The sequence below is a fragment of the Capricornis sumatraensis genome, chromosome 1 (genome assembly GCF_032405125.1).
Source record: "Capricornis sumatraensis isolate serow.1 chromosome 1, serow.2, whole genome shotgun sequence".
In the NCBI taxonomy this organism is placed as follows: Eukaryota; Metazoa; Chordata; class Mammalia; order Artiodactyla; family Bovidae; genus Capricornis; species Capricornis sumatraensis.
Genome location: NC_091069.1, coordinates 172,785,275 through 172,800,030, shown reverse-complemented (window position 1 = coordinate 172,800,030; position 14,756 = coordinate 172,785,275). Strand labels below are relative to the sequence as shown.

Below are 14,756 nucleotides of genomic sequence, written 5' to 3'. Positions count from 1 at the left end.
AGGAGGTCGTTGAAGCTGATACAAGTCAGCACTTTTTTTCCCTTTTGCCCTTGTGTTGGAAAGCCCAGAGGTTTGCTGAACTTATTCCTCTACCAGGCAGCAAAGAGACAGAATGAAGTGGGCATATTGGCTGTCCACTTTCTACATTCTTACCATCTTTCCATCCCTAGTTTGAGTAGAGCTCATCAGAGAACTGAAGTTCAACACCCACCCAGTAGCAAGAGGTGAAAGGGGTGGTGTTAGTGGCACTCTAGTCTCCCCTCTGCTGTCATGGGGCCCAGAAGGGAGCTGAACCTTAAACCCAGCAGCAATGAGATAGTACTCATTGGTATCATAGGAGCCAGGGTTGTCATAGGACCATTGGGGAGCCGAAAGTCCACCCCCCACCTGGCCTGAGCAGTACACCTTTAAGGTGAATTCTTGTCAAAAAAGAAAAAGATAAAGTAGCATGCAGAGTCTAACAACAAAAATGTACAAGATGAATTGAAAATAATTCACCAACCTAAGAACCAGGAAAATCACAACTTTAATGAGAAAAGACAATTAGCAAATGCAATAAGGATCACAATAAACTGTGGAAAATTCTGAAAGAGATGGGAATACCAGACCACCTGACCTGCCTCTTGAGAAACCTATATGCACGTCAGGAAGCAACAGTTAGAACTGGACATGGAACAACAGACTGGCTCCAAATAGGAAAAGGAGTACGTCAAGGCTGTTTATTTTCACTCTGCTTATTTAACTTCTATGAAGAGTACATTATGGGAAACACTGGGCTGGAAGAAGCACAAGCTGGAATCAAGATTGCCAGGAAAAATATTAATCACCTCAGATATGCAGATGACACCACCCTTATGGCAGAAAGTGAAGAGGAACTAAAGAGCCTCTTGATGAAAGTGAAAGAAGAGAGTGAAAAAGTTGGCTTAAAGCTCAACATTCAGAAAACGAAGATCATGGCATCTGGTCCCATCACTTCATGGCAAATAGATGGGGAAATAATGGAAACAGTGGCTGACTTTATTTTTCTGGGCTCCAAAATCACTGCAGATGGTGATTGCAGCCATGAAATTAAAAGACACTTGCTCCTTGGAAGGAAAGTTTTGACCAACCTAGATAGCGTATTAAAAAACAGAGACATTAAAGACAATAAAGTTCTAGTCAAGGCTATGGTTTTTCCAGTGGTCATGTATGGATGTGAGAGTTGGACTGTAAAGAAAGCTGAGCACCAAAGAATTGATGCTTTTTGAACTGTGTTGTTGGAGAAGACTCTTGAGAGTCCCTTGGACTGCAAGGAGATCCAACCAGTCCCTCCTAAAGGAGATCAGTCCTGGGTGTTCATTGGAAGGACTGATGTTGAAGCTGAAACTCTGATGCGAAGAGCTGACTCATTTGAAAAGACCCTGATGCTGGGAGGGATTGGGGGCAGGAGGAGAAGGGGATGATAGAGGATGAGATGGCTGGATGGCATCACTGACTTGATGGACATGAGTTTGGGTGGACTCTGGGTGTTGGTGATGGACAGGGAGGCCTGGCATGCTGCGGTTCATTGGGTCACAAAAAGTGACCTCAGTCCCTCGGACACGACTGAGCCACTGAACTGAACTGAACAAGGAGATGATTCAGATGTTGGAATTATCTGACAATGACTGTAAAACAGCAGTTGTAAAAATATTTTAACTAGCAATTACACATATTCTTGAAACAAATGATAAAGTAGAAACCATCTGCAAAGAAATAAAACTATAAAAGAGAAATTATGAAACTGAAAATTACAGTAATATGACACAAAACTCACTAGATGTGCTCAACAGTAGACTAGAGATGACAGAGTAAAGAATCAGTAAACTGAAAAACAGATTCATCTTAGCTATCCTGTCAACAACAGCAAATGAACAGAGACTCAGGGGCATATGAGACAAGAAAAAAAGATATAACGTTTATGTCATGAGAGACCCAGAAACAGAGGAGAAAGAGAGTAGGGCTGAAAAATTATTGAAAGAAATAGTCAAAGGATGAAAAATTTTCAAGTTCAATAAAAGACACTAATCTACAGATTCAAAAAGATTAGGGAATCATAAAAAGGATAAACTAAAAGAAAAAATTCAAGCCATGACACATCATTAACCAAACCTCAAAAAGCCAGAAAAAAGAAAAAGAAAAAAAACAAATCTTGAAAGCAGTTGCAGAGAAAATGACACATTGTCTATAATGGAAAAATGATTCAAATGACAGCAGATATTTTTGACATGTTAAGTTGGTTATGCAAAGTGATTCTACCCAGGCTGTGCAGGTCAAACTCATGACTGCAGCATCTGCACCCTGGATAGCAATTTTTTTAAAACCTGAAACCAAAAATAAAGTAGTACAACATCTTTGAAGTGCTGAAAAAAAAAAACTGTTAATCTTACATCTATATATAGGGAAAATATACTTCAGGAATGAAGAGCAAATAAAGGCATTCTTAAATGAAGAAAAACTAAGGAAATCTATCACCAGCAGACTCACCAGTAATGAATGACTCAGAAGTTCTGTAAACAGAGAGGAAATGATGACCAAAGGAAGCTTTAAGATATAGTTGAGTTTGAGGATGACTGAACCCCAGCTAAAATAAAATGGAGATCTTTGGCACTTTAAAAAGGTGTCAAAGAATTGGTGTTAATGTTTATGGATGTGGAAGACTCCAACATATTATGTACTCTACAGCCTTATCTCCCACTACTTCTATGCACACACACTGCTCCACACAAATTAGGCTACTCATCATTTTCCCAATGTTGTGTTTTCCTGCCTCTTAACCTCTGCTTGTGTTGGAATCTTGCTACCTGGAGTGCTCTCTTATCCCTCACTTCCATGTCCAAATTCTAGTCACCTTCAAAGTGAAGCCTAAAACGATATCTGTTCCATGAATCCTTCCTCAATTCCTGTGGCCAGAAGTAAACTTTCCTTATGAATTTTTGTAACATTTTGTAATTTCCTTGGCATAGGTGACATTCTGTCTTTAGTAAATAGGACTGAAATAATGCACATGAAAAGTAAATTGCTAAACAAATGAGATTTATTACACTAGTTTTTATTTACAATGATAGCTATTTATGTATATGCCTTCTCTTCCTTCTGCAGGCTCCTTAAGATTAAGGACTCTATTCCCATTTAGTTCGCCCATAGCTTCTGATATAATGTCTCTCAGGTTAAATTAAAAAAAAAAAAAAAGGTCCATTACATTGAATTAAACCATGGAAGCAAAAGGATTCAGGAAAAGGTACATAGAAATTAGTAGAACCCAAGTTTCCATGTGCTTCCTTTAGGTAAAAAAAAATTCGTTTTTCATTTTAGTTTTATCTAATTGTAATGAAGAATGTATAATTAAATCACACTCTCCTCGTTTTCCTTTTACTTCATAAATCACCCATTCTCATAATTTTCTGGATCCTCCTCTTCTAGATCTCTAACGTTGTAAAACTCCAGGAGTACTCCTTGAAGCCCTTCTGTATAACATTTATTATAACATTCGCTATGACATTTAGGCTATCTCCTCCCATGGCATGCCTTTAAATACCATCTATATGCTGATGACTTTCAAGTTTACATACCCAGCCCCAGTTGGATACCCTATTGGGATCGGAAGTTCAACATGCCACAAAACTCTTGGTTACTTAATACCCCAAATCAATTTTTACCCTAGTCTTCCCTAGTCTCAGAAAATTGCACCAATATTCATCCTCATTACTTGAGCCTTCAAATCTGACAGAATTTCTTTCTTTCAAATCATGTACGTAGACCATACTCAATTCATGTCTGTCCTTCCTTAATGATAAATTCCAAGTCAAACCACTTCTTTCCACCTCCACTGCTACCACCTTGTCCAAATAACAATCATGTTTTACTTAGACTCTCTTTGTTTCCACTATTTCCTACTTATAGACAATTCTGTACTTAGCAACCAGTGAACTGATAGAGTCAGATTATGTCACTCCCATGTTCTGAACCTCCAATGGTTTCACATGGGACTTAGAATACCATCATAATGTCTTACCATGGCCACAAAGCCCCACATGATCTGATCCCTAGCTTCCTGGGACGGCATCCTCTACCTGTTCATACTTGACTGACTTACTCAAGTCCTGTTGTACTGCCCATATTGCTCTTCTTCAATACTCATGACTTCCTCAGGCCCCATGCAGTCTCTAAGACAGCCAGTCAAGATAAGTGAGGTAAGCTTGCACACAGGTATAGCAGATTATTCATCTTTTTTTTCCTAACACCTAGATGAATGGAATAAGTGAAACTCAAAAATGAATTTTAAAAAACTCTAAATTTTTGAGTTTTAACCAACATGTGTTCAAAATATAAACCTATATTGTAATATAGTTGCCTAAAACATCTAATGTTACCTAAGGCTGCATAAAACAGAAGTGTATTGTTGGGAAAAAGGCAGGTTCTAGTTCTTCTGGTCCAACCTCTTTGGAATGTTGTACATATTTGGCTTCAGATAACACATATTAAGAGGGATTCTTGTCTACCATTGAATTTCAAGCAAAGGATATTTTTCAGAATTGGAAAAACCGTTGTGAAAGGACTGAACTAGGCTCTATGAAGAGCCATGAAATAAACTTAAAGTCTTCAGTTTGATGAATACTTAATGACTGATATAATGTCTCTCAGGTTAAAAAAAAAAAAGTCCATTACATTGAATTAAACCATGGAAGCAAAAGGATTCAGGAAAACTTATACAGAAATCAGCAGATTGGAAAAGACTCTGATGCTGGGAGGGATTGGGGGCAGGAGGAGAAGGGGACGACCCAGGATGAGATGGCTGGATGGCATCACTGACTCGACGGACGTGAGTCTGAGTGAACTCCAGGAGTTGGTGATAGACAGCGAGGCCTGGCGTGCTGCGATTCATGGGGTCACAAAGAGTCGGACACGACGGAGCGACTGAACTGAACTGAACTGAAGTTTCCATGTGCTTAATGAATACTTAATGAAGGTGACATGAAAATTCTCCCTAAATAGCAAAAAGTCTGCTGCATAAAAGAGGGGTTTATGCTTATTCTTGTTAGCTATAAAGGAAAGAACCAATGGTAAGGGGTTTCAAAGAAAAAGCTTTTAGTTCAGCATAAGGAAGAATTGCCTGCCAGTTTTTCCCAAGTCCGTGTTCTGCAGAACACTATACCATGTGAGGCTAAATGAGGTGTTTTATGTCTTTACTGAAGCATTTCTCAGAATCTTTAATATGCAAGTCTTAAGAAGAGGATAGAATATGCTTCATTTCCAAAATTTATTTAACCATGGAAACTTTTATTCAGAGAGCACTGTTAATATCTTTTGAGACAGTAGTTCATAGAATAGGTGGAATTAAAGCTGCTTCAAAAATGAACAGATTATCTTCTGAAGAAGAACAATCAAGTTCACATTAAGGTATCTGTTGAAAATGGATTGTGTTGCTTTCACTTCTGTACTTCTGAAAACTTAGTAACTGAAACTAGAGTATTAAAGCCTGGGAAACTGGAGCAACTTTCTTTGTTATGTTTACAGTGTGACTGACTCAAAACAGTTCTAGATGAGAATAATGGAGCAAAACCAATGGAAATGTTTGAACTTTTCCCCCAGCAATACACAGTAGAGTCATGATACTCCCATGTCTGTCCAGAGTCATTCATTGTGTGTAAGGTAATATTTCTCAGCTTTTTTCACCAACACAGCAACAAACAAAACCCTGTCATGTTCTACCACTCTAACCTCCAGATTTTGTTAGAATCCTGATATGCGACCATGCCCTTCATTGAGCACTGCCATTTTAGAAGCTCAAACATAGAGTATTAAGATAACTTAAAAAAAATAAACAAGTCATTTAAAATTTGTCAAAACAGTAAAAGTTATCAAAACAGATCCACTGCTTTGAGGCCAAAGGAAGTACTAATAAAATGGAAGTGAAAGTGAAAGTCGCTCAGTTGTGTCCGACTCTTTGTGACCCCATGGACTGTACAGTTCATGGAATTCTCCAGGCCAGAATACTGGAGTGGGTAGTCTTTACCTTCTCAAGGGGATCTTCCAGGGATTGAACCCAGGTCTCCCACATTGCAGGCAGATTCTTTACCAGCTGAGCCAAATACTGTTGTCATTAAATACATGTTGCAATAAGCAAGACAATGTGATAATAAGAAAAACCTTGCCTAACAACACTGAAAAGACAGAGTTGGAAAGTTATAATTAGTGTCTACTATACAGTTGTCCACAGAAGGGTATGATCTAGGGCTGAAACAATGTAGTCCCTACAAAGAGTGTACATAAGTAGACTGGCTCATTAGAACTTCCACAGTTTATACTTGTTCTGTTTTCCAGAACCATGTTTATTCTCTTTAATTTGGTTTCCAAGGATGTATTAGTACTGAGAAAGGGTATTTGGGTTAGTAGATAAAAGACTAATTATCAGAAAGATGTATCTCCTATTTGTTAGTAAAATTTAATTTTTCTCCTACTATCTGTACTGAAAAATTTACTAAGGTCTTATCAGACCTAGATAGCTGACAAAGCAGGTCCTGGACCAGATCACACCAGACATACCAATTCTTGAAGTCCTTGTAAACAGTACAATTACACTGCTAATGAAAAAGATTAAAATGCCATTTCTCTGTTAATTCTGCAATTTTGCCCCTGAATCAGCACTTCAGAGAGTGGGACAATCAGTTCTAAATAGCAGATAAAGAATTCCTACATAACTTTGATAACCACAGAGACCAATCTCAATTATACATTTGTGTTTTTGGAGACAGCAGGTCAGATTCAGCAACGCTACGCACTGTTTACTGAGTTCACTGACAGATGGGAAGACATAGAGTTTCAGGGGCCTTCCTGTAATGCACTGAAAAACCTAGTCCTGGAGCTGCCTCTATCATGGAAGAAAAGTAGAGGCAATCAACTCGGATATGATGCTATTTCTCTTCTAACCAAACTGGAGTTAAAAATTCTTGAAGATGGTGATGGCCAAGACCAGAATCAGGAACTGGGATCTGGTCAGAGTCCAGGGAGCCATTAGACCTTTGTCTTCTTGGTTTCCAGGTTGATCATGTTCCCTTGGATTTGGGGGGTCTGCTTATCAGCTGATCCCTGAACATCCCCTGGCTTTAAAGGAACATAGTAGTAGCCCATGATGGAGAAGATCAGGCAGACCACCAGCAAGAGGCAGGAAAACAAAATGAATTCAGCCCACTGTAGGAAGAAATATATACAAGAGAAAAATATAGAGAACCTGAAACTAAAGGGATCTTTATAGGATGAGGAATGGAGAGCATATTGATACAGGGTCACCAGTTTAGGAAGAGCTTTGGTAGGAGAAGACACAGCTCACTGTCCTTGACTCACATGGACCTATGTGGCCATTATTGCAACTTACATGTCTATTTTCCTGGAAAAATCTGTGTCTAATTCATCTCAGGTCAGAGGGTTGAGTGGGAGACAGAGGGGTCGGGGAAGGGCAGCAGCAGAAGATGGAGGGAAATCCTTGGGTAGAACGTGCTCCTGTTTCTTTTAGGTACATACCTGAGCCAGGCCACTGAACTGTGCCACAATAAGCACAATGATATTCCCAACTGCAACTGTCAACAACCAGGCCGCCTGGAGTACAGACTTCATGCTAGAGGGAGCCTAGAGAAGACACAAATCTGTGAGTAAAGAAACTCCCTATACCACCCTCCTATCCCATGCATCTACCCATAAAACTTCTCCCACCCCAACTTCAAGATTTGAACTTCCCCCACAAGTTCAGCTATCACATCAGTTCACGGAATGGTAATAATGTTCATAGTAACAAGATGGAGCTCTTAACTGAATATTTTAATTCATTGTATCATATAATCTTCATTACAACCCTAAGGGATAATTTCTATTACTATTCTTATTTTACACAAAAATAGCATCAGAGAGATGATAATTCACTTGCTGAAGGTTACATAATAGATGTTCAGCCAAAATTTGAACTTGGGCAGTTTGATTCCACAGTCCTTATTCTTGATATTTTAGTATCCTCTTCTGGATCCCAAACAGCATAGGGATCCAGCCTGCCATGTTCCTGGGAGTCAAGCTGATACTCTGTTCAGGGTCATAAAAAATCTAAAGCCAAAAACTATAGAGGTCTTGGCCATGGTCACATATCTAATTAAGGCAGTCAAAGTGTTGGTTGCTCAGTTGTGTCCAACTCTTTGTGACCCCAGTGACTGTATCCTGCCAGGCTCCTCTGTCCATGGAATTCTCCAGGCAAGAATACTAGAGTGAGTAGCCAATCCCTTCTCCAGGGGTTCTTCCCAACCCAAGGACTGAACCTGGGCCTGCTGCATTATAGGCAGATTCTTTACCATCTGAGCCACCAGGGAAGCCCCAAGTGAAGCAATGTCAGGATTAAAACTCCATCCTCTGAGCAGTAATTCTATCTCCACTTGCAAAAACCTACCTGAGAATAAGAAAACTCAAGTCCTGTGACAGAGAACATGACCTCCCCAGCTGTAACAAGAGCATATTGTGGTAGCTGCCATGCGATGGACATTTTGTTGGCTGGGATGTATTCCATCTTCCAGGCCTGAGGACCCTGATTGGTTCTCTTAGTGAGGGAAACAAGAAATGGGCTTGTTAGGAGTCTCAAGTAAGTATTACTGGCCTATTGCATTTATGATCTTACATCCATCTCCTGACTGTATTGTCATTCTTGTTGTACCATGAAGAGATTGAGCATTTTCTACACAATTTCAGGTTTTTGAAATTCCTTTTGGTAACACTGCACTCACTTGGCTGGCTTCAGTTAATCAGATACCATTATTGCAGAGCCCTTAAATGGTAGACTATTTTAATATTGTAGTTTGGAGTCCCAACATTTTGACCTACTTCATATTTTGATCCTGGCCAACATTTTAAATGTAAAATGGCATCTGATATATGAACAATTATCAGAAAAGCATGTACTTTAAAAACTACAATTAAAATATTTCTAACATTTTCCATTTAAATATCTTATAAAATTACTTTATTAGAATAAATTATTTCTTGGTAACCCTTACATTAAAGATTTTCCTGATCAATTTGTAAATACCTTTATCAAATACCACCTGCTGTTTTGTCTCCTATTTTCTGGCCATTATTTTTAAACTCAAACTTACACATAAAAATTTTGTCAAAAAGATGCTATATTCCTATAAAATTTTGGTCAAAAAGAATCTTTTCAGGGCCAATTTTTTGTTTTTAATGTTACCAAATATACATGATTATACAGTCTTTTTTTCCCTAAAACTACTTTTACTATATGCAAGTTCTCAGCTGTATTTGGTTTTTACTGTACAATAATTGTAATGAAATTTTTGAAATTATATATTTTTATAGGAGTAAAACCAAGTTATTAGGTAGCAGGTGTTATTAAAATAGTAGATGTAATACATGGATATATCATGAGATTAAAATAGAGATAAAATATCAAGTTCAAAACTCCTGAAATAAAAAGTTCTTGATGTTGAAATGATTTTGATTTGACTTCCTTATTTGGAAATAGAGTTGTTGCAGATATAATTAGTCAAGTTATAATTAAATCATTGGGGTGGGCCCTAATCTAATATGACTGATGTCTTCATAAGAGTCAGAGTCACTGCATTCAAAATGTAGTAAGGGAAGTGTTGCTTTCGTTGATATTGTGAACAATACTGGGCATATATTTTGGGTTTTCTTAGCCTCAGAGAAGACCATGACCTGAGCTTTTAAATAAAAGTCACATTCTTAAATACTCACAGACAAATATAATAATTAAGTAAACAAAGTAGATTGAATGGGAATGATACAGACTATGGTAAACTGTCTAAAGTGTACAGCCACTATAGCACCAGCCAAGTGACATGGTAATACTTGTTACAAAACTTTCTGATCTAATAACAAAGAAATGTTAGGAATCCAGTTTCTTTGGTGAAATTGCTTAAATTTTAAATATTGTCAATTAATAATTATTATCATTTTTGTCAAGACTGCAACCAGACAAAACCGAACTACATAGGAACTGGGCCCTCAGAACCTCTAATTTATGATCTCTACTCTAGATGCTTATTAGATCCTTGCATTCAGAAACAATACATATAGCCTCTAACTTGAGCATTATACTATAGACTGAACAAGGAAAAAATGAAACAACACCAGGAATGCAAGTGTTATGAGTTGAGTTGTGTCCCCCTAAAACTCATATGTTGAATTCAAACCCCCATTATCCACCTGAGAATGTGACCTTATTTGGAAATAGAGTTGTTGCAGATATAATTAGTCAAATTAAAATAAGCTCACTTAGGTGGGCCCTAATCTAATAAGACTGGTGTCTTCATAAGAGAAATTTGGACATAGACAAATACACAGGGAGAATTCCATGAGAAGATGAAAGTGAAGACTGGGGTGATTCTTCTATATACCAAGCAACACCAAACACTGCCAGAAAACCACTAAAAACTAAAGGAAGCGAAATGAAATGGATTCTTTCTCACAGCTCTCAGAAGGAACCTACTTTACCAACACCTTGGTCTTGGACTTCTAGCCTTCATGACTGTAAGACAATAAATTTCTGTTGTTTAAGCCATTCAGCCTGTGGTACTGTGTTACAGTGGCCCTAGAAAACTAATACAGCTAGGTTGCTTTAACAGCAGAAAATCAGTCAATGCACCATATCAATAGAAAATCACAGGATTTTCAGTAGACACAGAAAAAGCATTTGACAAAATTCAATGCCTCCTCCCACTTTCCTAGTAAAAAACATACAAACAAAAACCACAACAGACTAGGAATAGAAGGGAACTTAACCTGATACCCAATCAATGACACCTGTGAAAACCCCACAGCTATCGTACTCAGTGATAAAAGACTGAATGCTTTCCCCCAAGTGGATGTCTACTCTCACCACTTCTATTCAGTATTTTATTGGTGGTTCAAGCAAGAGTACTTCATTAAGAAAAAGAAGTAAAAGTCATCCACTGAAAGAAAGAAGTAACGCTTCTTTATGCAGATAACATGATCTTGTATGTATAAAGTCCCAAGAGATCCACTAAAAATCTATTAAAACTAACAAACAAGTTTAGTAAGGTTGCGGGACATAAGATCAGTATCAATTGTATTTCTACATATTTCCAATGAGCAATTTAAAAATGAAATTAGGGAAATGATTCCATTCAGTTCAGTTCAGTTCAGTCGCTCAGTCGTGTCTGACTCTTTGCGACCCCATGAATCTCAGCACACCAGACCTCCCTGTCCATCACCAACTCTTGGAGTTCACCCAGACTCATGTCCATCGAGTCAGTGATGCCATCCAACCATCTCATCCTCTGTTGTCCCCTTCTCCTCCTGCCCCCAATCCCTCCCAGCATCAGAGTCTTTTCCAATGAGTCAACTCTTCGCATGAGGTGGCTAAAGTATTGGAGTTTCAGCTTCAACATCAGTCCTTCCAAAGAAATCCCAGGGCTGATCTTCAGAATGGACTGGTTGGATCTCCTTGCAGTCCAAGGGACTCTCAAGAGTCTTCTCCAACACCACAGTTCAAAAGCATCAATTCTTTAGCACTCAGCTTTCTTCACAGTCCAACTCACATCCATACATGACCACTGGAAAAACCATAGCCTTGACTAGACGGACCTTCATTGGCAAAGTAATGTCTCTGCTTTTCAATATGCTATCTAGGTTGGTCATAACTTTTCTTCCAAGGAGTAAGTGTCTTTTAATTTCATGGCTGCAGTCACCATCTGCAGTGATTTTGGAGCCCCCAAAAATAAAGTCTGACACTGTTTCCACTGTTTCCCCATCTATTCCCCATGAAGTGGTGGGACCAGATGCCATGATCTTAGTTTTCTGAATGTTGATCTTTAAGCCAGCTTTTTCACTCTCCTCTTTCACTTTTATCAAGAGGCTTTTTAGTTCCTCTTCACTTTCTGCCATAAGGGTGGTGTCATCTGCATATCTGAGGTGATTGATATTTCTCCCGGCAATCTTGATTCCAGATTGTGCTTCTTCCAGTCCAGCGTTTCTCATGATGTACTCTGTGTATAAGTTAAATAAGCAGGGTGACAATATACAGCCTTGACGTACTGCTTTTCCTATTTGGAACCAGTGTGTTTTTCCATGTCCAGTTCTAACTGTTGCTTCCTGACCTGCATATAGGTTTCTCAAGAGGCAGGTCAGGTGGTCTGGTATTCCCATCTCTTTCAGAATTTTCCACAGTTTATTGTGATCCATGCAGTCAAAGTCTTTGGCATAGTCAATAAAGCAGAAATAGATGTTTTTCTGGAATTCTCTTGCTTTTCGATGATCCAGCAGATGTTGGCAATTTGATCACATGGATCAATGAAACTATTAGCCATGCCATGTGGGGCCACCCAGGACAGGCGGGTCATAGTGGAGAGGTCTGACAGATTGTGGTCCACTGGAGAAGGGAATGGCAAACCACTTCAGTATTCTTGCCTTGAGAACCCCATGAACAGTATGAAAAGGCAAAATGATAGGATACTGAAAGAGGAATTCCCCAGGTCAGTAGGTGCCCAGTATGCTACTGGAGATCAGTGGAGAAATAATTCCAGAAAGAATGAAGGGATGGAGCCAAAGCAAAAACAATACCCAGTTGTGGATGTGACTGGTGATAGAAGCAAGGTCCGATGCTATAAAGAGCAATATTGCATAGGAACCTGAAATGTTAGGTCCATGAATCAAGGAAAATTGGAAGTGGTCAAACAAGAGATGGCAAGAGTGAACGTCGACATTCTAGGAATCAGTGAACTAAAATGGACTGGAATGGGTGCATTTAACTCAGATGACCATTATACCTACTATTGTGGGCAGGAATCCCTTAGAAGAAGTGGAGTAGCCATCATGGTTAACAAGAGTCCGAAATGCAGTACTTGGATGATTCCATTAGTAACAGCAAAATAAAGAATAAAATACTTAGGAATAAATATAACAAAACAAATGTAAAACCTATATTCTAAAAAGTATAAAAGCATTGTTGAAAATATTTACATCTTGAAGAAGACCTAAGATAAATGGAAAGACAGTTCATGTTCACTGATCAGGAGACAATATTGTTAAGGTAGCAAAACTCCTCACAATCACCTCACAAATTCAATGCAATCTTTATAAAAAATCCCAGCCAGCTGCTGATTCCAAGCTAATCCTAAGATTATATGAAAATTCAGGGAACCCATAATAGCCAAACCAGTCTTGAAAGGGAAGAATGAGCAAAATTGAAAGACTCATATGTCCTGATTTTTAAACTGACTACAAAGTAACAGTAATTAAGAGATTATGGTATTGGAACAAGAATAAATATATAGGTAAATGGAATAGAATTGACTCCAGAAATAAACCCTCACATTTTTGGTCAGTTGACTTTTGACAAGAATGTCAAGACCATTTAGTGGGAAAAGAAGAATCTTCAACAGATTGTGCTGGGACAACTGGATGTTCACATACGAAAGAATGAAGTTAACCCCCAAGCTCATACCATATGCAAAAATTAACTCAAGATAGATTAAAGTCCTAAATGGTGATTTAGTTGCTAAGTCATGTCTGACTCTTTGCAGTCCCATGTACCATAACCCGCCAGGCTTCTCTGTCCATGGGGATTCTCCAGGCAAGAATACTGGTGTGGGTTGCCATTTCCTTCTCCAGGGGATCTTCCCAACCCAGGGATCGAACCCAGGTCTCCTGCATTTCAGGCAGATTCTTTACCAACTTAGCTACATATAGAAGTCCTAAATGTAAGAGGTCTGTCTAGTCAAGCTATGGTTTTTCCAATAGTCATGTATGGATGTGAGAGTTGGACTATAAAGAAAGCTGAGCACCAAAGAACTGATGCTTTTGAACTGCGGTGTTGGAGAAGACTCTTGAGAGTCCCTTGGACTGCAAGGAGATCCAACCAGTCCATACTAAAGGAGATCAGTCCGGGGTGTTCATTGGGAGGACTGATGTTGAAGCTGAAACTCCAATACTTTGGCCACCTAATGCGAAGAGCTGACTCATTTGAAAAGACCCTGATGCTGGGAAAGACTGAGGGCAGGAGGAGAAGGGGATGACAGAGGATGAGATGGTTGGACGGCATCACCAACTCAATGGACATGAGTTTGGGTAGAATCCGGGAGTTGGTGATGGACAGGGAGGCCTGGCGTGCTGCAATTCATGGGGTCACAGGTCACAAAGAGTCGGACACAACTGAGTGACTGAACTGAACTAAAATGTAAGAGGTAAAAACAATAAAACATAGAGGTAAATATAGGTATAAATCCTCAAGAGCTTAGATATGGCAATGGTTTCTTAGATGTAACACTTAAAGCATATGCAACCAAAGAAAAAGTTGATAAACTGAACATCATATAGATTAAAAGTGTTTGTACTTCAGTGGGCACCATCACGAAAGTTAAAAAGACAATTTTACGAATGGGAGAAAATGTTTGCAAATTGTATATCTAATAATGGACTTATATTTAAAATACATAAAGAATACTTGTATGCTAAGTTGCTTCAGTCTTGTCCAACTCTTTGTGAACGCTATGGAATGTAGACTGCCAGGATCCTCTGTCCATGATTCTCCAGGCAAGAATACAGGAGTGGGTTGCCATGCCCTCTTCCAGGGGATCTTCCCCAACCAGGTATGGAACCTATGTCTCTTATGTCTCCTGCATTGACAGGCAGGTTCTTTACCACTAGCATCACCTGGAAAGCCCTTACAAGTCAATAATTAAAAGACAACTCAATTAGAAATTGCA

The 14,756-nt window shown here is 38.9% G+C and overlaps 1 protein-coding gene across 2 annotated transcripts in view; it reads right to left on the bottom strand.

Moving 5' to 3' along the window:
* Positions 1-5,100: 5,100 nt before the first annotated feature.
* SLC15A2 (solute carrier family 15 member 2) overlaps positions 5,101-14,756 on the bottom strand; it is a 44,551-nt gene continuing 34,895 nt past the window's right edge. For both annotated transcript variants that reach the window (XM_068981263.1, XM_068981272.1), the window contains 3 exons: positions 8,447-8,593; positions 7,540-7,644; positions 5,101-7,209 (listed from right to left, as the gene is read on the bottom strand). In XM_068981263.1, the coding sequence (XP_068837364.1) occupies positions 7,033-7,209; positions 7,540-7,644; positions 8,447-8,593 (429 nt within the window). In that variant the 3' untranslated portion in view covers positions 5,101-7,032. The remainder of the gene's footprint in view (positions 7,210-7,539; positions 7,645-8,446; positions 8,594-14,756) is intronic.